General features: G+C 42.5%; 2 protein-coding genes across 4 annotated transcripts in view; one reads left to right on the top strand and one right to left on the bottom strand.

Moving 5' to 3' along the window:
• KBTBD12 (kelch repeat and BTB domain containing 12) overlaps positions 1-21,194 on the bottom strand; it is a 35,168-nt gene that overhangs the window by 10,205 nt on the left and 3,769 nt on the right. Inside the window, exons 3-4 of the mRNA XM_005230008.3 lie at positions 18,177-18,327; positions 6,181-6,378 (exon numbers count right to left, since the gene is read on the bottom strand). Of these exons, the coding sequence (XP_005230065.1) occupies positions 6,181-6,378; positions 18,177-18,327 (349 nt within the window). The remainder of the gene's footprint in view (positions 1-6,180; positions 6,379-18,176; positions 18,328-21,194) is intronic.
• MGLL (monoglyceride lipase) overlaps positions 6,117-21,194 on the top strand; it is a 107,333-nt gene continuing 92,255 nt past the window's right edge. The window contains exons 1-2 of one of the 3 annotated variants that reach the window (XM_027794124.2): positions 6,117-6,205; positions 6,495-6,624. In XM_027794124.2, coding sequence (XP_027649925.1) covers positions 6,606-6,624 — 19 coding nt within the window. In that variant the 5' untranslated portion in view covers positions 6,117-6,205; positions 6,495-6,605. Of the gene's footprint in view, positions 6,250-6,305; positions 6,396-6,494; positions 6,625-21,194 lie in introns of those variants that run through there. The other 2 variants (XM_027794129.2, XM_027794126.2) reach the window with 2 other exon arrangements.

The following is a 21,194-nucleotide window of genomic DNA, read 5'->3' as shown; positions in this document are numbered from 1 at the left end:
TGTGCCAGACTCCTTAATATGTCTAAATTTAATTTGATTCCAGTAATGTTCCATAACCACTATAATAAAAAAACAAGCACTAGAACGATTCTCCATCTAAATCACATAATGGAGGAGACTAGGGGGAATGGCCTTTATGGGAGATTAGTCAAAATAAATAACTATTAAGCTAGTCCACTGTCAGGAGAGGATGGCGTGCAGATACAAACTCATTAGCTCAGCTGGAATACAGTAATTACTACACAGTTCTGCACTGCAGCAAGCAGCGCCACTTCTATTCCAATGTATGGTTTGCAATTTATGTAAATGAGGAAGAAGAGGCCAGAAAATGAATCTAGGGTAAGTATATGTCTTTTTTTTTGGTTTTTTTTGTTTTTGTAGAATCAGAATTACACAGCCAGCAGGACTCAGTGTCACTATTGCCTCTTGGCGAACAGTTGCAAATACAAAATTGCGATTCTGGCATGCCAAGTTCATAGATAATTATTCCCTTTCCCCTTCCTCTGACTGTAACACCACTTAAGTAAAAAATTAATTTCTACTTGATATTAGTAAATAAATAACAGAACTGGGTTGATCAGCACTGGTCCTGCACATCATGCTAAACACATTACAGTATTTTTCAACATACATGGTTGGGAAGCAGTACATTTATCTTCTCTGCTATCATCTGCATTGGAGGGACACAGCAAAACTGCTAATTCAGAGAAAGTTCCATGTCAAGTCCATTAGCTGATGAAATCATAAGACCTTTTAAGTGATATGTACTGCTAATAGCAGACCCATTAACATTTTATTATTTGCATTGGAGTGGCTGCCCCTTCACTTTGCACATCAGCCCGTCTCACTTGAGTGTACAGTAAAGGTGGCATTCTAATTAAAATCATAGAATTGTTTAGGTTGGAAAAGTTCTTTAAGATAATTGACTCCAACTGATAATCTTGATAACCTTGCACTGCCAAGCCCACCACTAACCATGTCCCCAGGTGCCACATCTACACGTCTTTTAAATACCTGCAGGGGTGGTGACTCCACCACCTCCCTGGGCAGCCTGTTCCAGTGCTTGACAACCCTTTTGGTGAAGGAATCTTTCCGAATATCCAATCTAAACCTCCCCTGGCACAACTTGAGGCCATTTCCTCTCATCCTGTCACTTGTTACCTGGGAGAAGGGACGACCACCACTCCATCCCAACCTCCTTTCAGGCAGTTGCAGAGAGCGATAAGGTCCCCCCTGAGCCTCCTCTCCTGGCTGAACAACCCCAGTTCCCGCAGCAGCTCCTCATACAACTGGTGCTTCAGCCCCTTCCCCAGCTCTGTGGCTCATCTCTGGACACGCTCCAGCCCCTCAGTGTCTGTCTCACAAACCTGAACCCAGGATTCAAGCTGCAGCCTCACCAGCACTGAGTGCAGGGGGACAGTCACTGCCCTGGTCCTGCTGGCCACACCGTTTCTGATACAAGGCAGCATGCATCAAGTTAAAAAAAAAATAAATCAACTCTGGATTTGAATTTATTAATTCAAGTCTGTGAGACAGGCAGTTGGACCAATGTTTATAATCTGAAACTAAAGCTACAATCCCACAGCCCCCAGAAGCAGGCTACAGGATCTGTATTTGTGCAGCAATAACGCTAAGACAACGCACACGTGCCTCCGCAAGCTGACAGTGACAGCAGATGACACAGTCCTAGCAAGCAGGCACACGCTCCTGCCTTCATTATTTTCACTGGAAAAAATATTTATAGTATTTAGAAGCAGTAAAAAAGAAAGGGAACCCAATCCTGCAGGCATTTTATAAGCATGTAATGCTGCATACCTGACAAGCTGCTTACCACCTCCTCTGGTGAGGCATGCTAATGAGGCTGCTTCTGCCATGTTAATAGCTGATGTTAATAGCTGTCAGCCTGCGCAGGTGGCAGGTTTTAGCCCTATGTAAAGGCAAAGGAAATAAAACGTGTCAACAAGAACATTGTGCAGTCAGGCTGCAAAGGCTGCTTTAAAATCCATAGTTAGTGGTAAATGCAGCAACATATTTTAACAATTAGCAGAAAGCTGGCTGGCTACTGTGCATCGAGTCCTTCCGAGTATTCATACTATGGCTAGTGTTTTCACTCTATGCAGAACTATAAACTAATGGACAAAATGTCTACAAATATCTTAGGGGTGGGTGTCAGGAGGACGGGGCTGGGATCCTTTCAGTGGTGCCCAGCGACAGGGCAAGGGGCAGCGGGCACAAGCTGAGACACAGGCAGTTCCATCTGACACGAGGAAGAACTTCTTCACTCCGAGGGTGACCGAGCACCGGCACAGGCTGCCCAGGGAGGCTGCGGGGTCTCCTTCTCTGAGACATTCAAATCCTGCCAGGCTGTGACCCTGAGCAGCCTGCTCTGGGTGAACCTGCTCTGGCAGGGGGCTGGCAGCGGTCGCTTCCAACCCCGACCATTCTGTGATTCTGTGAAAACTAAATATTTTAAACATTTCTGAATATCTTGATGAATGCTATAGCATTGCTGACAAATGACAGACTACATGAGCTGGATCTGAGAGTCAAGATCAGTGGTTCCTATTTGCCATAATAGTTTTAGTAGAAAATGAGCTAATTCTTATGAACTGCTGAAAAACAGATGAAGTTTCACAAGTCTTGCTAAGAAGGAAACAAATTCAAAACAAGCAGAAGTGATTTTTTTGGGTACTTATCATGATTGTAAGAACATAAAACTCTGTCAGTTAGTGATACAACACAGAGGTCTCAGAGTGGTTTGTGACATCTAACCACAGACACCAAGCTCCTGTTGTGTTAGCTTTAGGTAAGCCAGGTTAGAAACCTTCATATCCTGATCAAGACATGGAGCATTAAGAGATAAGAGAGGTCCTCAGGGTTCTGAATTGCCTTCTGATCTTTCAGAGCAGATTTAAAGCACCAAGGTCCTGAATTTCCCTCTGGAAGTTTCTGTGCCTCTCCATGTGCTGCAGAGAGCCTGGGGTCACCAAGGTCTTAGTGTAGGCACTCCAGATAAGTGTCTAAACTTCAGCTAAATTAATCCCCTTTCGTGGCCAGGCTTTGAGCAAGCTTCTAAATTGAGGAAGCCTCAGAAGAGGAAGCCTTACGAGCTTTGTTTACCAATGCAGCTCAACACTCAACAGCATTCCTTGTGGTTCAGAGGAAGCTTTCTCTTGATGAAGCTCGGACAGACTGGAGTGCACTCATACTTCAGAGAGACTGTGCTCTGCATTGCTACTCTCAGCTGGCCAAGCTGATTTCCCTCTGGAGACTCTAAGTAGCTGCAATTTCTCTTCCTCCACTCATGGGGATGTTCTTAGGGCTGCACCATTTGTCCTCCCTTGGAGCAGACAAGGATTCGTGAGAGGCAATATATATGGGATGGGAAACCCACCATCACAAAACTTCAAGTCTCATGTGGGACTCAGAAGAGATAGTAGCTGGCCAGACCTCATCTTTTCATCCTAATTTAAGGCCCTTTGAGCAGTTGACAGCTGCTTGTCAGCTTCATATTTGTGTACAGCATCTCTGGTCTTTAATTAGCCATTTAGGTCAATACCCGTGCTTACAGGGAATGGCACATATGAGTAAAATTAAGATGCAACTATGCCCTTAGTAAGTCAACTTTCATGCTGCTGGACCAAGAGTGGGTTTAAGTGAATGCAAAGGCAAGTTGAGGCTGGGAAGCTGGGGACAGATCTATAGAATACAGAGAGTTGGTTGCAACCCCTTATATAGATCAGCTAAGACTTTCCATTGCAGCAGTGATTTTGGCTTAATTTCATTTTTTTGAGAAGCACACTCACTCTTGAATGTTCACAGCAGCCCTTTAGTGTTCAGCAGGCAGAAAACCCAGAGACTACAGCTGTGCCTCTAGCTTGTTCCAAAAACTCCACTTGGTTGAAACTAAATTACAATGTTTTGTAAAATTGGAATATCCTCTCTTGGTTGCATCCCTCACAAAAACCAAAGTGGCATGCCAAGAAACCCAAAAGACTAAAACCAAACAAGCAAAATCTAAAATAACCCTACTAAAGCAGCAGCAGCACACGCTGTTCTGTGGATATCTTGAAGCTGCCGAGCAGCTCTCATTGTGAAAGAGCAGTGTCGAGCCACGCTCTCCAAGTTCCCATATGACAGTAATAACCCTCTGTCCCTCCACCCTTCACCCCCAAAGAGCAGATCAGGCAAAAGCTCTTCCCAGCACATGGAGAGGCCAGGGCCAGGGTGAGGGGCCAGCCAGAGAACCCACTGGGGTTCAGCGTATGGACTCCACCCTGCTTTTCCTTGATGGTGGTAGCTACAAGTTGTTGTTATGAAGATTTAGAAATCCCCTTTTCATTAATAACTTGAAAGTCACATTAAGGTGCCTGTCTTTAAGGCACAGCTTTCTCTCAACCCCTCGGACACGTGGATATGTATGATTTACAGTGGACAGTGAAAATCTCATTTTGGCTCCACTTTTAACAGACATCCTAATATCTAACAGCAGAATCACATACTGTTTCTTCACTGGCATACAAAATGCACGCGTAGGGGGGAAGAATTCATATGGCACAGGTAACTGCAAAACTGGCATTTTCTAACTTTGACTTCTTGTTTTCCAATTTAACAGTTTTAGCGTAGGGGATTTCTATACATAATTATATAGATTGCAATAGTACAGTCAGGAATCAGGACCCCATTGAGCTGGCATTATACATACAAAAGGTGGCCGTCTTGAAATCCACGGGGGGATTTTCAGTCTCTCCCGGTGTTACAAGTCTTTATACATGACTCAGTGACAGAACGTAGTGGTATTGTACAAAGAATGATTTTATGGCTCTGAAGCTACCTTATTCAGAAAATCTCGTACTAATCTGTTAGTCATCTTGAATGAAATTACTTCATTTGCCAGTGCAAATGATCATAGAATCATTTAGGATGGAAAAGACCTTTAAGATCATTGAGCCCAACCATTAATGCAGCACTGCCAAGCCCACCACATCTACATGTCTCTTAGCTGCCTCCAGGGATGGTGACTCAACTACTTCCCATGATCAGCCTTTTGAGATTTGTACCCACGACCTCTAGGCTTTTCCGTAATACCACTGTAAAAAAGACAAATACCACGGCCCAGTGTCTGCTATGGAAACACGGTGGTGTATCATAACCATAATTGCTCTGAGGTCACAGAACTTCCATCACAGATGACACGAGAACATGCCTGTTTGGGAGCTGTCATACAACGGTTCTCAGGAAGCAGCTTTGTCAAACAGTAGCAAATGGAGGGAGGAGAAGGCAAGTGGTGAACGAGCTGGTGAAAATCATTGTTCTAAGCCAACAGCACCTTTAGGTTTAGGGTTTGTTATGCGAGTAAAAGTCAATGCAACTGGAGTCAGTGTAAGGGGAAGGACACCTCACCCAGGGATACCAAGTGCCCATTCCTGGGCAGCAGTGAGCCTGGCATGGCATTGATCCGCAGTGGGTAATGCATCTGTATTACCGCTTTCTCCTAGAAAGGAAATTGGGGTAGCAGCTGTACGTAGCAGAAGAGTTTAAGTGTGCATGTTTTGAGAGTCCTTGCATTTATAATGAAAAAAAAAAAATGGTTAGCAGTAGTGGAGATTTAGATAGAGCTAAGCACAGTTTGAAGGAAGACAACTTAAAAGAAAGGGGCCCAGGATTACTTAAAATCACCAGATCTGGAATTTTAGTCTCTTTGTATCTCAGTTCACTACCTAGAGTACTCATTAAACACACAAGCTTTTTCAACAATGATTATGAAATGCATATAAGTAAACAGGCAGAGCCAGATAGCTTGGCTAAGGACAGATAGATAGTGCCTTAATCTTAAACAAATATGCCCGAGTTCTTTAATGTCCATAACACATTAAGCTCCTGATCCCAGTAGCTCTGGAAATAAATCCTGAAAAATTCTACTGAGGCTGTAGATTTGGGCAGGCTTAGCACAGATCGGAAACATCCTTAATTTTTCATGTTTCGTTAAGGAAAAAAGCAAAGGGCAAACAGAACACATTTCATATTGACATTAGGAGCTGGCAGTCCAAAGGGCTGAATCAGCCCTGTGGTTCCAGGGCATGCCAGTGCCACCTGATCGGGGTGGTTGGTCAGCAGGTCAGTCTGTGCACAGTGAAACTGATTTCGGCTACGTAGGGAATGTCAGATTCAGTTTAGTACCTGCTCCACGAAATCCTCCACAGAGGTACAGCTTCCCTTCCACAGAGCCTGCGCTGGTGGAGTTTGTTCGTAAGGAGAGGAGGGGAGAAGGCATGGGAGGGCCGTCCCGCCAAAAGTCGCCATCAGGGTTATAGATCTCCACCGCATCAAGACATTTCCGTGTCTGTCCTCTGTCACGGCCAAGGCACCCAATTCCTCCTGCGAAAGATACATAGGTTAAATGTAGCCATCCCAGGTTCTGCCGAAAAATACATTGCTGGCTGCATCGTTTTTTGTTTACCTGTCCTCATCTTCCTCTATTTTCCATTTTACAGCTCTAGAAGTTTGTTAGAAAGTAAACCGAAAGCAGACGCTGCTGCACGTTATCTACAGACATCGAAGCAAGATCCTTTCTGAAGTCTTGCATCAAAGGAAGGACAAGCAATATGTCCTTGAAATGCAAAGGTATTTTCTTTTGTTTTCTGCCTATATAGTAGAAATTGTCATAATTACTTGTTCTGTGTGCTGGAAAAATTGCTTTATCATTAAGTTGCCATGGATCAAGAACTATTTTCCAATTACTGCTAGCGGATTTGACCCTCACCGTGTTAACGAATGATCATTTGGATTTGTTGGTTAGTTGTCTTCAATAAAAGAAAAAGATTATACCCATTTCTTAAAAGAAACCAACTTCTTAACAAATCCATCCAAAACGCAGGAGTGCCAAATGAGTTATTTGTGACAAACCCTATTGCTGAAGGATTAGTCAGGATGCTTTAGGTCAGTGTGCAGGACTGAAACAGACCCCAGTTTTCATTTGCTGGACATAGTGCAACAGGCTGCAGACATACCTGACATCTCAGTGTGCACTGGAAACACTGCACACTGAAATCACAGTGTAAACACTGCCTTTTCAAATCCTTTCCAGTGATCAAACCCCGATTTTGAATTCACAGCCTTTGGTTCTTGAAAATTAATATGCTGACGTACCCTCACAGGTTTTCCATCTGTGCCAATGGACACAATACCCTGTAATGAGCAATGATGGCATGCTGAAGCAGTTCTTTTGTGCATGTGTGTGTATGTGACCACTTTTAAATATAAAATGACTGCAATATGCAAGCAGTTTCCACGTGAAGGCTGGCTTTCCAGATACATGTGTAGGACTGCTCAGCTGTGTAAATCCAAAATGCATTGTATGGCATGTAATTGTGCCCTTGCATATGCAAAGGGACGGGACTGCAAGCATAACCTGTGCAAGGCTGGTGCAGCTGCTTTTAAAATATATGGCCGCTAGTGCTATTATTAAGCTGGTCTGTCAGAGAAATGAATATATTGCCCCTAGTGCTCAAAGTTTTACTTGCATGTGATTTCCCGTCTGCCTCTTAATATGGACTGTGTTATTTTTTCAACCCTTCGTGCATTCTCTAAGGGTAGTTGCAAGAGCAACTACATGTAAATGGGGACCACGGGGCTCCAGATTTGCTACCGCTGTATTCCTATCTGTAGTTTAGGGTCAGGTAAAGATAACACATCAGTTATCCTTGCGTCAGGGCAGCAAAATCAGAACCTAATTCAGGGACCATTATCATCAGCAGGAAGTTTTCCTCCAGCTGAAGTTAGCAGCGTTTGATTTCGTTCAATATTTGAATTGGAAAAGCTTAACGGGGCTTGGTTGTCAGCTCCTTTTCCATCCACAGCAAATCTTTCCTTGCCCTAATACCTACCAGCAAGGTCCTAGCAGTTTGTGTGTACCTAAACAAGGCTAGCATCCAAATCTTTTCTTTCCCATCTTAACAACCCCAACCGAGCAGCATTTGCTCTGATAGGCTCCTCCTCTGAGGCTTGATTCACCTAAGAGAGCTGAGGTAGGGAGTAATTGTGGTCATGGAATCTTGCTAATTATTTCCATGCCAAAAAGGGAGTTGTATGCATCACCATGCTGAGCCTTTCTCACAATGGAGCCTCACTGAGCTATTCCTTAGGACTATTTAGAAACAAGAATAAATTGCAGAGTTCAAACACTTACTTATGGTATTGTTTTTTATGCCAGGAGCATTATCTTCTGTGCAGTGTTCTCCCCTGCTCCTTAATGGCTTATAAGACAGGTGCCATTCTAAGAACAGCATGCTATTTCCCTACATTTGTAAAGAAAAAGTTTAAGGGCTAATAAAAAAATTTTAACTGATAAGGATATTTAATTGATTGCTTATCACATAGCCTTTCTGATTCTACAGCATCCTTTGGTGGAATCACAGAGTATGGTATGCAAGACAATTTGCTACCAGGGTACGGTCTACAGTGTGCAGTCTAACACAGAGATACCCAAGGCAGTTTTAACTGGGAGCCAGTAATATTAAAGCTCCCCACAGACTAATTTGATGAGTTCAAAAGACAGCTTTGTGGTGCCAAAGACAGACCGCTGCTGGTTATGAAGCTGCCTTTTTTTTTTAAATTAGTGCAGGTGTTACTGTACCCCACTGAAGAATATGCACTCATCCATAAGAAAAGTTTCCATATGAAGAATGAAAGAGGGTTTGTTCAAGCAGAGGAATGAATGGTACCCGCTGGGGAACGCATGTGACACGTCAGAGTCAAACTACAATAGCTTTGCTGATTGCCTTAATATTTCAAGGCAGGGCAGCGGACAAAATGCCCCCAGAACTCTTCTAGAAGAGTAACTGCTGTTTATTTCTTAGCATGTTTTTATTGTCATTTTCTAAACTGAGTAACTGTGGGGCATGATAACTTCAGAAAGAACATAAATAATTAGGTACAAAAATGATACAGCAGTCAGTGACCTTTTGCAAAGAATTCACAACCGTTACCAATTAATGAAGACATCCAGCTGCCAATGCAGGGGACCCACCACCACTTTTTTCTGCATGGTTATTAGAAAAGTAAGTTTTCGTGACCTATTGGAACATCTTTTCAAGAGTTTAAGAGCTACCACATTTTCAAGCATTTACGAAATCTTCATTGGATAGCTTAAGTAACTTCAGTTTAACCTCCTTTAATCTTGTCATTACCAGAGACAGTCCTGAAGGTACAAAATATCTCTGTTCTATTTATGCCCTCCACAGTCATTTCAGATAAATCCAATTTCATGTCCAATTTACAACAAGAACAAAGCTAAATTCTCAGCAAATAGCAAGTAAGAAGAAAAAAATCGGAGGGGAGTAAAGTTTGATTTTCAAGCTTAGAAAAACAGTATTCTGAAAAACAAGAAATCAAGAATTTCAATCTCCTCTTCTAAATCAATGCTTACACTGAAGTATTGCCTACAAAGGAATCTGAGAATATTAGACTCTACCAGCACTGCTTTGCTGTGCTCCCAGATGCAGTAGTTGAGAAATAGTCCTGTAAGACAATACTTATTTTCCACTATGGAGACTGATGTCTCAGGCCTCTTCCTAAAGGACTGAATACACAAAGCAGCCAAAAAAAAAAAAAAAAAAAAATCTCAAATTTAAATCAATTCACATCCGCAACCAAGTGGAGGCATCTCACGTTAACCAGACTATCCATCATCTACAATGTATATACCATGCAAGACTTCAAATTGGCAGAAAGAGAGAAACTTGCAGTGTCAGACAACTCGGGCTGCTTTGTGCTCTGTCACTGGTGGCTCCAGGTCACCCTGTCCCACTGGCTTCCTCACTCAGATTTAAGAAACCATTAAGAGTACGAGTGGAGACATACAGAATTACAGTTAAGACCGTGAAGATTGTCTTTATTTCATGTTCTGTGGGTAGAGCAACTGAACAACTGAGTGCATGCTTTGCTGCAACAGGAGCCTCTACATAAAACGCGTAGACTTTCTAGAGGGCAAGGCAGAGTGCAGCAGAGAGGGCAGAGGGGTTTTTTAGGTCATTTTCAGGAGACTGTGCCAAGTGACCCACCAGCAATGCCTGCATCCGTACCTGTGATTTTACCTTAAACCACCCAGAACTGTAGATGGGGTCGTTAAAACACACGTGCTGTGGTCACAGCCCCCTGGGAGCCCCAGCAGGTGTGCAAAGGGAAGCAACTGCTATTTCCATGCCCACGGTGTGGAATGGATGCTGGGGAAGGTGCTTCTAATGAAGCCACACTCCCCTATCTCGTCACAAACAGCAGGTGAACTCAACAGCACGTGGCTTAGTTCTCTGCATAAAGCCCAATTGTATGTCCTTTGTGCAGGGGGAGGTGGATTTCTCACTGGGCGTTTTGAACATTTCTGTCATTTTCACATTCATCACACAAAAGGATCGAACCCCAGAACTCAGTCTTCCCCTGCCCCCGCCTGTTACAAATACACCCTTTCAACACTTTAGGCTTTTTACATTATGCACTTTCCCTAGGAGATATTCCAGATGCCACTGAAGGACTAAAAAAGCCAGGGAAGACACCTTTGTGTTCCCAAACCCATTAATGCTTGAGAGCTTTCCATATCACGCTTGGATGATTCTGCAATCAAACATACTTTCAAGGGCACTCTGTAAGCAGCGCTTCTAATGGACTTTAAATTTAACATGAAGCTCCATTAGAAAAATAAATATATAAATAAAATACATGATCTTTATCAAGAAATCAAGATAGGGAAGACAAGCCTTTGATGCAAGAAGGCAACGCAGGGTAGGTGACGTGATTAGCACATCTTCAGAATTCCGATGAGGCACAGTTCTGTGCCTTGCTTATACACACGCACTGCCCGTAGCTGGCTGAAGGCAATATTGCTGTGGCTGAGGTCAGCTGCCTCCCCCTTAGCCCATGCTCATCTGAGAGGACCGAACACAATTTGAGTCACATCAGTTCTAATAACAGAACACCCTGCCAGCACTGGAGGGGGAACGCCTGTAATGGCGGTGAAGCGGTAAAGAGTCACTGGTGACAATTAGTTCAGCAGGTGCAAAGGAAATAAGTACCTTAGATATTTCTGTGTATTTCTATAGAAGCGGGACTGACATGCAGTTGAGTTGGAAGAGGTAAGGAACATTCCTACCTACATGCGCCCAGGGACTTCAGCCCTGTTGCTGACAGCTGTAAATGCAGGCACTGGTGCAGAGCAATAGCACTTCCAAGTCTCACCCGCACTGACCTCTTGCACAGCTGAATCCAACATGGACAGTTATGGGGTTTTTTTGCCCCCAGGACAGCCACCCAGATCCAAGTCTAGATTGCTTATTGCACATACAGGATGGCTGACCAAGATGACACCTACCAGTTGGTTGGTGGTCCAAATAAGACTGAAAAGAGCTTATTGAGAGTGGCAGGGTGATGGGGAGCTCTGAATATCAGACTTCACACTGTTTAATTTGGTTCCACTACTAAGACATCTGAAATTAGACATGAGCTACAGCTTTTCAGCCAGGGCAATATATCAGGGAACAACAAGAGCAGACCTGCTTCCAAAGGGAAGGTGACACAGGTAATGAGCTCACCAACAGGGCACAGCTCCGCAGAGAGAGGCAGGCAGTTGCAGAAGGTCCTACCACCCATCATCAGGCAAAGACAAGGAGATCAAAAAGGGCTGACCACCCCCTAGGCCTATGTTTAAATGATGCTCCTGAACCTATGGGCAGAGGGGGTGGGTGGAGGCCCCAGGCAATGCTGGTCAGGATGATCAAGACCTACTAGAGCCCTCAGGGCACTGACACTGTAAATCTTTATCATATAATTCAGTCCTCAGATCACAATTCCAAGCAACATGTATTCTTATTAGCGCCTCTTTGAATTTTTATCAAAGGAACCTGGGAAATGGGTGAAAGAAAAAAGGAGTAATTCTCCAACAAGCAAGTGAACTCTCAGTTTTGCTTCCCATGGAATAATTCACTATTAAATTGATCTCTGGAATGCACGATGGATTTAATAGCGCTACTCTCTTATGTAACATTTCCCTTCATTATTCTTTAACAGCACTCAAGCTGAGAGTCTCGGGGCTTACGCTGCGCTCTCACTCGCTGCAAAGTAGGGCTGCAGAGCAGGTTTCTCAGAGAAATAAGGGAGCAATAAAACTAGCCCCGGCAGGCACTTCCAAAGATGAAACTGAGAAGCACTGTCAATCTTTACTAACACAGAGCACAGCAGATGAGGTAATGCAGCTTGCAGAAGACATGAGGGCGAACGATTGATTAGAAGCAGGGCTGAAAAAACAGATTGTCTTCCTAAACGTGGTCAACACCAGTTCCAGCCTCTTTTGTCCTCTAATGCCTTTTTCTCATTTCCTTTGATAATCCTTAAGTGAGTGGAAAGCGTTTCTTATCTGATCTATCAGACCAAATTTTTGCCTTTTTTGTTCCTCCCTGCACATAGGCACTACGGAGTCTGCGCACAGGTATAACAGAGCAGAATCAGGCCCATAAGCTGCTGCTTGTTGGAAGTATGAAGCCTAGTTATAAACAGACACGTTTATTTTAGAAGAATGTGTTATTCAAATGCACAGTTAATATTCAAGCATGAAAGCTAAAATGTCTCCTTCCAGCCCCTCCAGCTTTCCTTTCCAGAGAGACCCCAAAGTACATACTCCAATTTTATGATCAAGACATTCAATATTTAATTGAGCCTCATTTAACTGCTTAACACTTTTAAGAGAAGCTCTCAGCAGGAACTCAGGGGGAAAACCCCAAGCTGTAAGAGGTGGGATGCCAAGCTAAGGAGGATAAACAAAAATTCTTTGGTTCCTAAATCTTCCCTAATAGGATTTCTCATTTAAGTCCTTCTATATGTTCTTATTTATAAAGCAGGAATTATATAACATAAAAGCAACACATGGTTAAAGCTGTCATGGTGATACAACATTTTTTACCAGTGACCTGTATTTCAGAGACAGTAGTTCTGCTGAATGTGTTTTAACATAAGCTAATGAATATGGCATTCAAATGGATTCATCTGGATAAATTTTCCTAATTTGTATGTTGGCTGTAATAAGTTTTCAGAGACTTAGCTGGAAAGGATAGTTTCTTAAGCAAGAGATTAAAATGCATGACCTTAAATAGAGCCCTCCCATCTGGTTTTCTTCCAAAAGTGTCTCAATTGCCTCTGTCATTAAGAACACAATACTGCTCTTTCTTGGGCTTTCCAACGAATATAGTTATGTTCCTGGGAAAATATGGAGAGAAAGAGCTAAGACCAGTCAAATGGGATGAATAGGAGAAAGGATTTTGAGCCTTAGGAAATGCTGTTCATTTACTTATGAGGATTATGTACACTGTATAAATAGCATAAGATTCTCTAGGAACATTACACAACAAACAGACAATTATATCGCAGAATTGCTGATTAAGAAACACAGTACAGATTCCTGAACAATGCTATTACTCAGACCCAAAACTCTAATCTATTTCTTATTTTCCTTCCATCAGTGTGACTCTAAAATAACTCCATTTAAGTCATTAGGGTTTTACAGGCTGGAGCCGGCAATTAGGCTGGGAAGAGTTTTTGGACAGTGACTATGTACTCTCCATTCTGTGCCAACAGGACTTTTCAGAAATTAACACTTCAAAGGCTAAGCATTAGATTTTGATCTGGGTTAGAACAAAATGCATCCGACACAACACTGTTGAGATCAGCAGACCATTTACTACAGATTTACACCTACAGGGATTAGAGCAAAAAAAAGTCTGCTACTGCATCTTGTTCAAAGCTAGTGCTCCATCTATGCTTTTTGCTTCATATTTATGATAGAAATTGCATTCACACATCAGAGACATTAGAGAGGATCAACTTTCTCTGCAGTGATTCTTCATTTATGCTCTAGAGTCTCACCTAATCCTGAACGTGCTGACACCTATATGAACTGTACAGGAAGGCAGAGATCCTGCCTGGAAGAGCTGCCAAATTTACTTCATTTAAGGACTTTGTTTTCAAAAGCTGCTTGAAAGAAGTCTCATCTCTCTGCAAGGTTACTTTATGCACCCAGCTAGAACTATATATTTCTATATTTCATGTTTTTATTTCTGGAAGAGGGGTTTGGTCCTTGTGGCATACAGAAGGTATCTTGCATGTACCTATTTCCACCTTGCCTCCCTCCCTCTCCTTCCTCTGCCCCCAGAAGCCCACAGTGGGTCTTCTTAGCTGGGTGCAGGCTGCAGGATGCCCATGGAGCCATGTGCCACACAAAGAGCAAGTATGACCTAAGAGGCGGGTGATGCTTGTGGAAATCCAAGCAATGCTGTTCAGCACGCTTCTGAATCGCCCCTTCACTGAGTGTCCCATGAGTGAGGCCAAACAGGAGCCTGTTAGATGTTCAGTTCCTGCGCACGCCATGGGGAACCCCCATCTGGAGTGAGGAGGGTACAAATGGCAATGGCAGAGACTCCAAAAAGGTCTCTCTCATCTGTAGCACAAAAGCTTAGTCATTATGCCTGAGCATAGACATCCCTGAGGTCACGACATGAGGACAACCTATGAGCTGTGATCCTCTTCAGACTGTGTCTTTTTGCACAAATTGCCCCTGACAGCATCTTTCTAGGCTCCCAGAGTGCCCAGCATTCCTTATGAAGTGGGGTGATGTGCAAGGGATCGACAGCTTTGGAGACCCTGCAGTGGTTTTACCATCCTTATGACAGTTGCTATTCCTTGGTCTGTCACCATCAACCTCTGCTCTTTCCATTCCTCTTCTCTCCTGAATGTCATCTGCGTGATCAAGTACCGCATCAGCCAGGTTACAAACACTTTCACTGCCTTCCTTTCCATGCCATGAATTGCCCGTTTATCCAGCCAGGGTTGCCATCGCAATTGTTCCCAAAGGAAAACCGGACCCACCTCGCAGCTCCACAGCCTGAGAACTCCCAAGGTAACAACAACTTCTCACCAGGAATAAACTGTGGAATGTAGCTTTTCTCTGTGAGGTTTTAATTACAGTTGGCGAATGCACATTTACAGCTGGAGATGGGGCCATGTGTGATATCAGCAGAATAAAATGCCAATATCAGTGACTGTATCACTGTTGCCAAACAGAATTCATCTGGAAATTGCTTCATCATTTCGAGAGGTCTTGGAAAATGCTTTAATCTCTTCCACAGAGATTTCAGACTGGGATGGTTAACACTTACCAATTACATTGTCTTCTCAATTTTAACAGTTAAATCTTCATTCCACCTATACTGTTAAAGGTTGATTTAAACCATCATATTCAAAGGTAGAATTTGTTGACAAATCATTTTTGGCTTAGTGTCAGGTTTGTCTTCCAATTAAAAAATTAGTCCTCATATTATTTCATTTCCTAAGGAAACAAGACTTATGCAATTACTCTCACTACATATGTGTTCTGTATCTGTGTTTACATTATTTTGTCTGCCTCTCATAGCTTCTGTGCCTGTTGGCCAGTTTCAACCAAATTTTACAGATTTATAGACATTGAAGTCCTTGCAAGGTTTGTGAAAACAGGCAATCAGGAGTTTGCGAAAGCAGTCCAGACCTAGGTCAAAATGCCTTCCCTGCAATCGATATTCGTCCTACCTGGTGGTAACTCATTCGCGTCCACACTTGCTGCAGTTACACCTTGAGTAGAGGTGCAACATCAGAACAGAGGCAGACTCAGAAGTGCAATGGTAAAAATCGCACAGTCTCAAAAATCTGCTCCCCGGAGCAGCGTGTGAGCTTAGTTACCTTTGGTAGAAATCACAAGCAAGTTTGTTCATTACAGTGAAATTACCCCAGATTTACACTGTCAAAACTGAGAAGAAACACTGCCTTTACATAAATTTAATTACATTTAGTGGCAAATTGTTAATCTCAGGATTGTGTTGGTTCCCTTAGGACTTCTGGAATAAGGGCTGCTCATGGGAAGGTGTGTGAACCAACAAAGTGGTGGAGACAGAACACGAGCCTGTTCTGGCCCATGCACCAGTCTGATTGTTAGCAAAGATTTTCTGACCAAAAACTGAAATAATAATAAAAAAAATATTGGTACTGGCTAGCACATAAGAAGGAATTCAAGTCAATATTCAGCTCCATGAATAAATACTGCAGCACTGGCAGCTATACATAATAAAACTATACTTTCTATTTTTTTATGTGAAGGTCTGTGACACCATGAACTTTCCTCAGTGCCATTTAAACAGGCACTTTTCAGATTTAATACTGTGCTTTGTGTTCAATCTGTACATTTCATTATTGTAACGACTCAGATATGTTTCTTGCTTTGTGAGATTTTGAGGGAAGAAAATGGATGCAGTTTTCCTTATTAGCCAGTCCTTTTCCTTGTCTCAGTGTCAGGCTTGCTGTGAAGAAGACTGTCAGTTTGTTTTATCACATGCATCCCAAGGCGGCCTCTTTTTTGTCTGCCTGACTCTCTTGTGTCATCACAGCATTTGTGGTCTCAATCTCAGAGCACTTCTTACTGAAACACGTGAATACAGCCTTGCTCTTCCCAACGATTACAGCTGCTTCTGCTGCCCCCTTACAGCATCAGTGTCAGTATAAATAATTATATATATATTTAGCCTTTTACAAAGGATAGAGGTTCCACATTTTTGAAGCACCTTTGAACCTGGGCAGCCAACACTCTCATTATTTAACAGCATACTGACGCTCTCTATCACTAACCTTTGACAATAACGAAATGGATTTCTGTTTGCAAAACTCTATTTTCCATGCCGGCTTCTTTCTCCTGGTTGTGCCTATGGGCCTGTCTCAAGCCACTTCAGAGAAAGAAGTTTCTCTAAAAGAAGCCAAATGCGGCATTTAAAGCCATTTTCCCCTTCTACTTCACAGACACCTTTATTAAAGACACCCCCTGCAAAACGCTTTCTGTATTACATGCCAGAAACAAACTCTCCTTTATCCATGGTATATAACAACCCAGACAAACCCAGAACTTCCCTTATACAGGAGGTGTATTAAGCTGGTAAGGCCATATTTATTGTGTTCACTTTGATAAGCTTGTACGCAGGAGTAGTTTGAAGCAGAAGGGATTGAAAAATCCTGATGTAATTGCTGCCTTCTTCATGTCTGATGCTGCCCACAGGGCACAGGAGCACAGAAGGGCATGAATAACAACACTCATAGCCCACCTGTGGAGGAATTGACTATAGGAACTTTTTTCCCACTTCTTCAAGAACTTTCCAGTCATACACCTATCTATAATCCCTCTCCCCATCACTTAGACAACATTCTGGCTCCTATTCCACTTCCAAAATGCCCCTTTCAACTTCTTCCCCATATCATTCCCAATGCCTGCAGTGCCCTTCTTATCCATCTGCCTTTCCCTACCTTACATCATCATCTTCTCTTCAGAAAAATCCCTTGCTTGCCACCTTCTGAGGTGTTTGCTAGTGTTCAGAAACAGGTGTTTTTCCTTATGTTGGCTTGGATGGAGGTTGGGACGAGGCCATGAAGCTCTTTGGGAAAAGAGTCATGTTATGGATGAACTGCAGAACGGGGGGATAGGGATGGGGATCATTTTGGGACAAAAGTTTCTGGGGTAGATTATTGAACTCTTTCACACAACACTTAAAACTTCTGACCAAAATACTGTTTTGAAACAAAAAATTGAAAAGATTCAATCAAAAAATGACAAATCGAAATATTTAATTTTCCAAAAAATGCAATGCGTTGAGGTGGGTGGAGGAGAATCATTCATTGAATTTTATCAGAACCCACAAATAATGTTCATTTTGACTGGGAGATCCAAATTCTTTTTCCCTGTGCCATTCCTTCATGATGCTGGATATATTCCTTAGCTTTTCACTGCTCACCTGTGAAACGGTGCTAACAAGGCTCCTCTACCCACCTTTTAAAACTCATTAATATTTATAGAACACACTGGTACTCCAAAGAAAAGTAGTTTCAAAAAGCGAAGTATCTTTGTTACATTAATCCACAACACTAAACATCCACTTAATTTGGTCTACATAAGGAAGGAAGAAATGATGTGGGGGAAAAACAACCCTAGCAAAATGCTATCCATTTAGTCCAACATACTTTGTCCTACAGTACATAGCAAAGGGTGAGATATTTCACTTCACTGAGGCAAATTGCTGGAAAGAAGAAAAAGTCATGGTACTATCTGTTAAAAATCTGTTTCCTCTTACCCAAGACATAAATCTCGCTGTTGACTACAGCTGTGCTGAAGCGGTATTTGGAGTACTTCATTGGCGCACCTTCTGTCCATTTGTCTTGGCCTGGGTCGTACCGAAACGTTCTGTTACTTAATCGATCCGGCTCATCGTCAGGCAGATCCGTCTGTATGAAATATGACAGCCATATAATAATACAACATTTGGAGGCCTCTGCACACGCCTGCATGTAATTAATCACAGCAGACAGCTCAGCAGATAAATAACATAAACACATCAATTATAGCTGCAAAGTGATTCATGCTCACTAGGGTTTAGCAGCACCCATGACTTGTGGCTGGGAGTACAATGTAAAGGCAAAGGAATAAGGGGGCATCTATATTCTGCAGCAATAAAGCTGAGGATTTGGGTAATAACAATATACTCATGGACCTGGCTCTGGCAGAATGTGCCTTTTTCACAAGGCTGCTGTAAAGTCCTAATAATGATAGAGGGAAAACCAATCTCTCTGACATTTTTTTCTTCCTGCTGAAGGTTGAAATCTATTCCCACTGTTACTTAGACTGTACCATGAGTTTCAGGGAGGTACTTTGCTGGCCTTTCTCAGGCCTGTATATATCCATAACTTATTCTGAAGTCATTTGCACGTTTATTTAGTCAGCCTAACCAGCATAATGTTGTTTAACTGCTGTAACTTCAATAGTTTTCATAATAAGCTCCTAATCCCCCGCTATATCTTTGCTGCCATAATATTCTTTTTATACTCACTCCTACTCCTCTTGTTCTCTCTAATCTTCCCCTTTCTCTGCCTGTCTCATATGATGCAGGGAATTCAGATTATGTTTTCTGGGTACGACACCCTTGAATGTAAGCAGTAGGCTGTGGGGGGAGGATCCTGAAATATTTTGGGATGAAAGGTTTCACATAGAGAGTGAGAAGGAGAGAACTACTTTGCTTGCTTGTGTTGGTGTTATATGTGTTCTTGCTTTGCTTGTTATTTTTCTTTGCCAAAAGGCCTTTCCAACATTAATGTCACAGACAAGATAGTAGGAGGCAAAGTAGAAAGTAAATGTATAGCCCCATGGTTACTCCCTGTGAGGGCCCAGGGGCACGTCTTCCTCCATGGTAAGCGTGAAACACAAACTTATTCCCTGAAAGAGGTATTTTCAGCACAGAGTAAGCATATACTTAGGAGCAGGCACCTTCTGACATGCTGTAAATTCACATCATTTTTGTGGTAACGTTCACCTCACAGCGCACCCTGTGCTCTTTATGTACAGAAAACATAACATCCAGCAGCCCTTCTCCCTGTCTCGGGGTCTGAAACCTTCCTCTCTCAGCCTCACCAAGCACTTCCTTCCATCTTAAGAGCCCCCAGTCACCAGGGCTGGAGTAGCTTAGGTTTTTAACTCCGCTGGCGTCAGCGAGGCCAGACCAACACTGAGCCAGAGCAATGCTGCTGTGAGTTGCGCCCTCGCCCTCCTAAGCTGTCATTTTATGTCCTGGCTTGACTTTGTCTTGCCTTGTTTCAATTGCAAAGCCCGAGTGGGAAGGGAACATGTATTTATCTCTGTCCTGTAATGGACACATGCATTTATGACAGTCTATCAATGCTGCGTCGTTAGCATTTGTTCAGGATTGACAGAACATTCAGTGCTCTTGGAGCATGGGGACAGCTCCTGGCTGGAAGAACTAATTTGCTTTCACTGTGCAGCTGTGGTAGCCCCACGCGTGCGGTCACTACATCTGACAGGTGAGCGTGGGAGATACGTGGCACCAGAAGAATTCAGCACTCTGCAGTGCCGGTCTTGAACCACTTTTTGGAGAGCTTTAGCCGATTTGTTCTGATCTGTTCAGGTACGCCCTAATCTTACAAAATTATGGGTTTTAATCAATTACTTTAATCTGCTCATCTCAAGCCTATTTATATATAAACTCAGACCCCCATGTGTTGTTACTGATAGTACTGGTCAGCAGGTATGCACTTCAGGTGGTTTTGAGGTTCCTGTATTTTTTTTAAAACCATTCTAGGCTCGGTATTCCTGACTTGTGTTTCTAAGCCACTTTTCCCTCTTACAATCTGTTCTGGAGAACTATTAAGAAAGACAAAGCTGATTGTCTGACTTCAACATCTGTCTTTGTTATATGACATCTCTTTCAGTTCAAGTTTTTTCAGATTGTTTCCACATTAAGTGTTTTTATGGTTTAATTCTTTAAATAGTGGGGTAACCTTGCTCACTTGTTTCAGCATCAGAAATACTCTCTGATCTTTCTGTTGTCTCCTTTGGGGACCCCTGCACTCAGGATATTCAAAGAGGTGAAAATCTTGTTTGCTGAATGCATCTCACTTTTAAATGCTTTAAACAGTAATTTATTTCAAGAGAACACAAACCAATGAGATGTGATGACAGCCTGAACGTACTGCTGTTGGCAATAAGGATTACAGATGCTTTACTTCATTGTTAAGTAAATGTGGGGCTTTATCTTGAATGCTCAAATTTAAACTGCATCAAGCAGTAAATAAGAATGGGCTATGCTCTTAAAAAAGATATTTTGCACTGGGAGCAGCTGGAGAGAGCAAGCAGTGTTCCTAACATCCATCTTCCTTGTAGCAGAGGTCTGTGTATTCCCTGTACGACTGAATACGGTACCCGTGGCCCTGCTGAAAATTCCTGTTAAAGCTTTACATGGCCGAGCAAAGCAACTGAAACAAATAAATGGATTGATTAAAGGAATCTGTTTTCCAGAGAATGCTTTGACTTTTCATTTAAAATATAATATAATGAGAATCAAATAAATTAACTTTATTCAACCAAGAAAGCTTCCTGAGATATTGAGGTGAGCTTTAAATCTCATATATAAGTCTGTCTGAAATTCACCTGTGTGCACGCTTTTTGAAGACAAGGCCCCTGTATGATTCAAATACCATTATTTACTGACAACTAGAGAAATTAAGAGAATGGTAAATAAGAAAAGAAAGGCTGGAACCCATGTTGACACAGGAGATGCATTTTAAACTCTTGCTCACTGTGC

This window comes from Falco peregrinus, chromosome 5 (genome assembly GCF_023634155.1).
Source record: "Falco peregrinus isolate bFalPer1 chromosome 5, bFalPer1.pri, whole genome shotgun sequence".
Lineage (NCBI taxonomy): Eukaryota > Metazoa > Chordata > Aves > Falconiformes > Falconidae > Falco > Falco peregrinus.
This window is presented reverse-complemented; position numbering and strand designations above follow the sequence as displayed.